This window comes from Sinocyclocheilus anshuiensis, unplaced genomic scaffold (assembly GCF_001515605.1).
Source record: "Sinocyclocheilus anshuiensis isolate Anshui unplaced genomic scaffold, SAMN03320099.WGS_v1.1 scaffold183, whole genome shotgun sequence".
Classification (NCBI taxonomy): Eukaryota; Metazoa; Chordata; class Actinopteri; order Cypriniformes; family Cyprinidae; genus Sinocyclocheilus; species Sinocyclocheilus anshuiensis.
In genome coordinates this window covers 4,092,072-4,098,015 of record NW_015548309.1, presented here as the reverse complement: position 1 = coordinate 4,098,015, position 5,944 = coordinate 4,092,072, and the positions used below count along the sequence as shown (strand labels likewise).

Below are 5,944 nucleotides of genomic sequence, written 5' to 3'. Positions count from 1 at the left end.
CACTTTCACTAGCATTCCCACTCAATTAATTCCAGTTTGATAATGGCTGCGATGAGTCACTGCGATCAGGAGCACGAGGAGGAACTTATGAATAGAGCAGTGAAAACAGCTTTCTTTCTTAATATTGTCGCCCTTCATCAAGAGTCATCAAATCAAAGGCATCAAACCCGAAAAGCCTCAGAAGATGGTTATTCATTCAGTGGCAAATATCTCTCTGAAACGTCTTGTTTTCCATTACTTTGTCTGAAATCCTTGAGTTTAGACTATTGTAGCATCAACAGACACTTGAGTAACTCTGGAGCCAGTAATGAGGGCCAACATTACAGACATCAATGAGCAAATGTTAAAAAAAACATCGGCTCAGTCTGACAAGAAGAGCAAATTTTCAATGTTTTTCACTTATTTCAAATGGCCAGATATTATTTTTTCTTGCCATCATTTGTGAAAACAACAAGCAAACAACAACAAATGGTCAAGTTGTCAAATGGGTAGGGATGTAACGATTTCATTCAGCTCGTCTGCTGTTTCGGTTTCATGCAGATATTTTTATGTACAGTTTCACAAAACTGAAGTCGGACCATTCTGTTTTTGCTTCAAATTTAGAAATTATACAATCTAATTTAGATTAAAAACTGCTCATGTTGCATGTATGCAGCATCTTTGTTTGGATCATGATTAAAATGCAGTGGTTGCCTCTAATTTTAAATGGAAAGAGCACAGACAAAGCCTTAGTTTGTTTATATGAAGAGATTTATTTTATTTGTGTTACTTATTTATTTGATTTGGGGCTTGTTTTAAAATTTCAATGTAGTTTTGTTATTTACATTTACATTATATTTAAATTGTTATTTAGCAGACGGTTTTGTCCAAAGCGATTTAAAAATGAGGACAACAGAAGCAATCAAAACCAACAAAAGAGCAGTAATATGCAAGTGCTATATTAGTATATTATTATAGTGTTATATTTCAATTTCACAAAGAAATGTGCAGCATTTTGTCCAAGCAATAATAATAGGAGACATTTAATTTATAATTTGTCTTAAATCTCATTTTGTTAAAAAAATAATAATAATCGTGAATCGAATCGAATCGTGAGTTGAGTGAATCGTTACATCCCTACAAATGGGTAAAATAAAATACAAACAAATAAATATTTAAATTAAATGTTAATGTTTAAATAAAAAAATAATATTTAAATCATGCATAAAAATAAAACAAACCATCAAATCTAAAATAAATAAAATTCAATGTCAAGTCACCTTTATTTGTATTGCACTTTATACAATACTGATTGTGTCAAAGCAGCTTTACAGTGTCAAATAGGAAAACAGTTTGTCAATAATGCAAGAAGAGTGATTTTTCCAGCTAAAGTCAGTTCATTGATGATTCAGGGATGTCATCATCCAGTTAAAGTGTGGTTTTAGTATTATTGAGATACTTATAGAGATTAAATACTTATTATTATTATACTTATTATTATAGAGATTAAAGTTTTAGTAATTTTGTTGCGTGTGTATATATATATATATATGTATGTATGTATGTATATATATATATATATCTCTCTCTCTCTCTCTCTCAACTTAGAAATAACAATAAACTTAGATCTGAAATTAAAGTGGTTCAAGGCCACCATCTAGCGGTCACTGAACGAACTACTGTTTACGCAACGGCTTGCGTCATCAGAAGGCGACATGTTTAGTTGCTACTTCCTACATGCTCAACGCGTCCTTGGGACTCTTTGCTCTTCAGAATATGATTAATTAACCATTATTAATTTAATAATAATTACAGAAAGCATATGAAGTGATGAACCGTCTTTGGTAAGTGCTTAGAATATTATACTTTCATTCCAGAGCTGGACTGTCAGCCACAGTTAGCTCTCATGTAAATAATAACGTGTACTCTCGTAGAGATATGTTACGTTCTATCAGTATACTGATCATTAAACACGTTCTTTTTAGTAATGTTAATGGCATGTGGATACGTGATTTATATTGCGCAATGCGAGTGTTAACAGTTGTTGACAAACCTGCAGAAAGATGAGCGCTCCTAATGCTAGTGAGCGCAAAGCCTGCTGGGGCGCCAGAGACCAGTTCTGGAAGTGTCTAGATGCCCATCAAGACCAAACAACTGCCTGTGAGAAACACCAGCGACAGTTTGAAGCCATGTGTCCTGCCCAGTGGGTCAGTCCACAGTCCTGAGTGAAGCTCGCTCAGCAGAAACTTCACCATGCCCTGCATCTTTTGAGATGATTAGATTTTACACATGAATCTCTGGCAATTTAAATGCATCTGCAGCAGCTGTCATGCATAATGAGATTTATGATTATGATGATAAATGATTTAAAAACTTCTCATTTATAATATAAATATAATATAATAATGTTTGGTTTATAGATGTTTAGTACGTTTTTCAAAACTCATCATCAAAAATCCGGCTATTTTATTGTTTTTCAACATGAATAGGCTCTGTTTCAACACAGTTGAAATTTATTTTATATCATGTAATATAAAATAGTATAACAGCATAAAGAAAACTGATTTTTTTTAAATTAAATGTGTATAGTTTTTATTTAAAATAATGTTTTATTGAAATTGTCTTCATAATATTTTCCCAGTTTTAAAGTGCTTTACTCTAAAGGTCAAATAAATATTTTCTTATACCTTTAAGTTATACCTACTTGTGTATATATTTATCAGCAGGGGACCATCATACAGTGTCAGCTGTGCTACACTGATCACTTTTCACGAAAGTGTCTCTCTTTAAGTACACTTAAGTAGCCTTTTATTTTAGTAATATATTATCTACAACAGTTTTTAAAATATATATACTTTGAAGATTTGAAGTACACTACAAGTGCACATTCAGTACAGTTCTGCACACTTTTTCTCAAGAGAAATATTCTGTTGAATTTCTCTATGAATCTACGTGAACTGCTTGCTGTGAGTCAATGGCAGGTGAAGTATTTCGTCAAACAGAGGGACTTCTTGAAGTACAAGGAGAAAATACAAAAGCAGGGCTATGAACCGACTGAAGGAGCATCAAAATTATAGCCATCGGAGGAAATGAAAACACTGGACTCTGACAATGAGAAGTTATATGAAACAATGTGTTTTTGTCTCATCTTATAATTTATCAGAATGAATCAGTGCTGTATTGAAAAGCTTGTGACGTTTGAAATTCAAAAGAAATGAATCAAAAATACAGTGTTTTATTATGTTTTCAGAGATGTCGGGTGAAATAAATTGATCACAACGATTTGCTGCCGACAATAACAAAATGTTAGTTTCCTGTATGTACAACGATCAACGGCACAGAGGTTTATTCAGTTTACGATTGCGAATATGTTTGTGTAACGTTGAAACAATCTTCCGTATCCAGACCACAAAAACTATGTAACATTTTGGTAAGAGCATGTTAGATACTAGCGACAGCGACTTCATCTGATGCAGAATCTCCCTCAAACCTCTCAAGTAAATAACGCAAATGTATCACGACATAGACGCATATGGATATGTTACATCGGTGGTTTCACACAAACATCGCTGATTGTGTCTTGTAGGCACGTAAACTTGGAAATGTGTTAATCTACATCTAATGCTTTGATCTAGAAGTGTACACTCTAAAAAATGCTGGGTTAAATACAACGCAGTGCTGGGTAAAATAGGTACAAACCCAGCAATTGGGTTGTTTTGACCCAGCGGTTGGGTTACTACCCAGAAGGTTGGGTTACCGCTGGGTCAAAACAACCCAATTGCTAGGTTTGTCCCTATTTTACCCAGCACTGGGTTGTATTTAACCCAGCATTTTTTAGAGTGTAAGAATGGTTTCCACCGATCATTCAGTCACAGTGAGCAGTTCTGCATCCTCCGACAGATGTCCTCTTACTCCACCGATGTAAAAAAAATAATAATAAGGCTTTAATTGCATATATGTGCCTCCTTCAGTGTATATCCAGTGTCCTCAATCAAACACAGCTACAAGCTGCCCGTGACGTTACGCATCAGTGCCCAGGTGGGAAACTTGCTCAGGTGGAAGAGCGGCTCGCCCCACGTCATGATGGCCAACATCACCACAAAAACCCCGATCAGATTCACTCCAAACCCGGCCTTCACCTGCAAGACACAAGGAGGTGATATAACGTTTGCCAGTAAGTAGTTATACCAGGGCGATAGGCCAATTGTCACATTTGGGCAAAAAACAAATCATCACTATCCAATTAAAGGCACAATATGTAATTTTCGCCGCTAGAGGGCGCATATTCAAAATAGAGGCAAAGGCTAGTGTGATGAAGCTGTCCACAGTCGACCGCTTCCGCTCCTTCCGGAAAGCAGCGGAAGTAAGCAGCGCTGTTTTATCATACTATCATACATGCATTTGAAAGTTCTGTTATAATGCTACTCTGTGCGATCGTCACCTGTCTAATAAAACGCGCAACATATTAAAGCGTCTTTGGTGTTTCCATGTTTTCTACAAAACAAAACCGGAAATCGAGGGGTTATGACGTCATTGGCAGGCGACACTATGGACACGGTCCGTGTCACTAGTTAAAATTGCTTATTTCTCTGGATTTAAGCATTCTTCTAAACATTTGGGATAATGTATACACAAGTCAGAAAAATATATGAAACTGTTCTAGTGGTTTTTGGATATTTTAATTTAAAAATCTTACGTATTGTGCCTTTAATATTGTAAATGACCTGTTTGTTGAGCCTCCCACGCTGAAGTAATGTATATGCCCCTAGTAAGTGGTGTTACACGAGTCTTTCTACAAAACAGGTGTTATTTGTGTGTCTCATATACATACTGTATGTGTAACAAAAAATATTATAATAAATAGATGATACAGACATTTAATATTTGACCCTGGACCACAAAACCAGTCATAAGGGTCAATTTTTTTGAAATAATAAGCTTTTTCTGGATAAATAAGCTTGATGTATGGTTTGTTAGGACAGGACAATATTTGAAAATCTGGAATCTGAGGGTGCAAAAAAAATCAAAATATTGAGAAAATCGCCTTTAAAGTTGTCCAAATGAAGTTCTTAGCAATGCATATTAATAATCAAAAATGAAGTTCTGATATATTTACGGTAGAAAATTTACAAAATATCTTCATGGAACATGATCTTTACTTAATATCCTAATGATTTTGGCATAAAAGAAAAATCTATAATTTTGACCCATACAATGTATTTTTGGCTATTGCTACAAATATACCCCAGCGACTTAAGACTGCTTTTGTGCTCCAGGGTCACATTTATCAAGTTTTACTATATTTATCAGCAGGGGACCATCTTAAAATGTCATCTTTGTGAAAATTATTTTGTATAATAAGCAACTGATAAAAATGTATCTTTCAAATGAGCATCTTGTAGTTTTGCATTATTAAAATTGCAATCCTAGTTACCATTAGCCCTGTTACCTTTCTGAAGGCATATTTACATCCTAAAATATATTAAATGTTAATTAATTTAGCACAATTCATTTCATTAACACTTAAGCACATTATTTCTCGGACATTCTGTACTTTTGGAAATGGACCAGGCACCTGTTTCACCCTTAGTTAGCTTCTGAAAAACAAATGATTAATGGTTTGGCCTTTCAACACAGCGTTCCTGGCACAGCTGTGAGACGGGACAGAGGTGATATAACAGGCTAATGTTGTTTCATACCATGTCGCTGATCTGCACGTGTCCGTAACTGAACACAATGGCATTGGGCGGGTTTCCAACAGGCAGCATGACGCCGAAGGACACGCACATGGTGGCAGGGATGAGTGTGTGCAGAGGGTTGATGTGCAGCGTCTCGGACTGTGAGGGACAGGAGACACACGGTCAGAACACCGCTGTCAAATAATAACACTTCGATCTGTTTGTGTGTGTGTGTGTGTGTGTGTGTGTGTGTGTGTGTGTGTGTGTGTGTGTGTGTGTGTGTGTGT

The 5,944-nt window shown here is 35.6% G+C and overlaps 1 protein-coding gene across 1 annotated transcript in view; it reads right to left on the bottom strand.

Annotated features, from left to right (window-relative positions):
* Positions 1-3,810: 3,810 nt before the first annotated feature.
* The window catches only part of LOC107656439 (solute carrier family 13 member 4-like), a 17,378-nt gene continuing 15,244 nt past the window's right edge, over positions 3,811-5,944 (bottom strand). Inside the window, exons 16-17 of the mRNA XM_016444307.1 lie at positions 5,679-5,816; positions 3,811-4,118 (exon numbers count right to left, since the gene is read on the bottom strand). Of these exons, the coding sequence (XP_016299793.1) occupies positions 3,981-4,118; positions 5,679-5,816 (276 nt within the window). The 3' untranslated portion in view covers positions 3,811-3,980. The remainder of the gene's footprint in view (positions 4,119-5,678; positions 5,817-5,944) is intronic.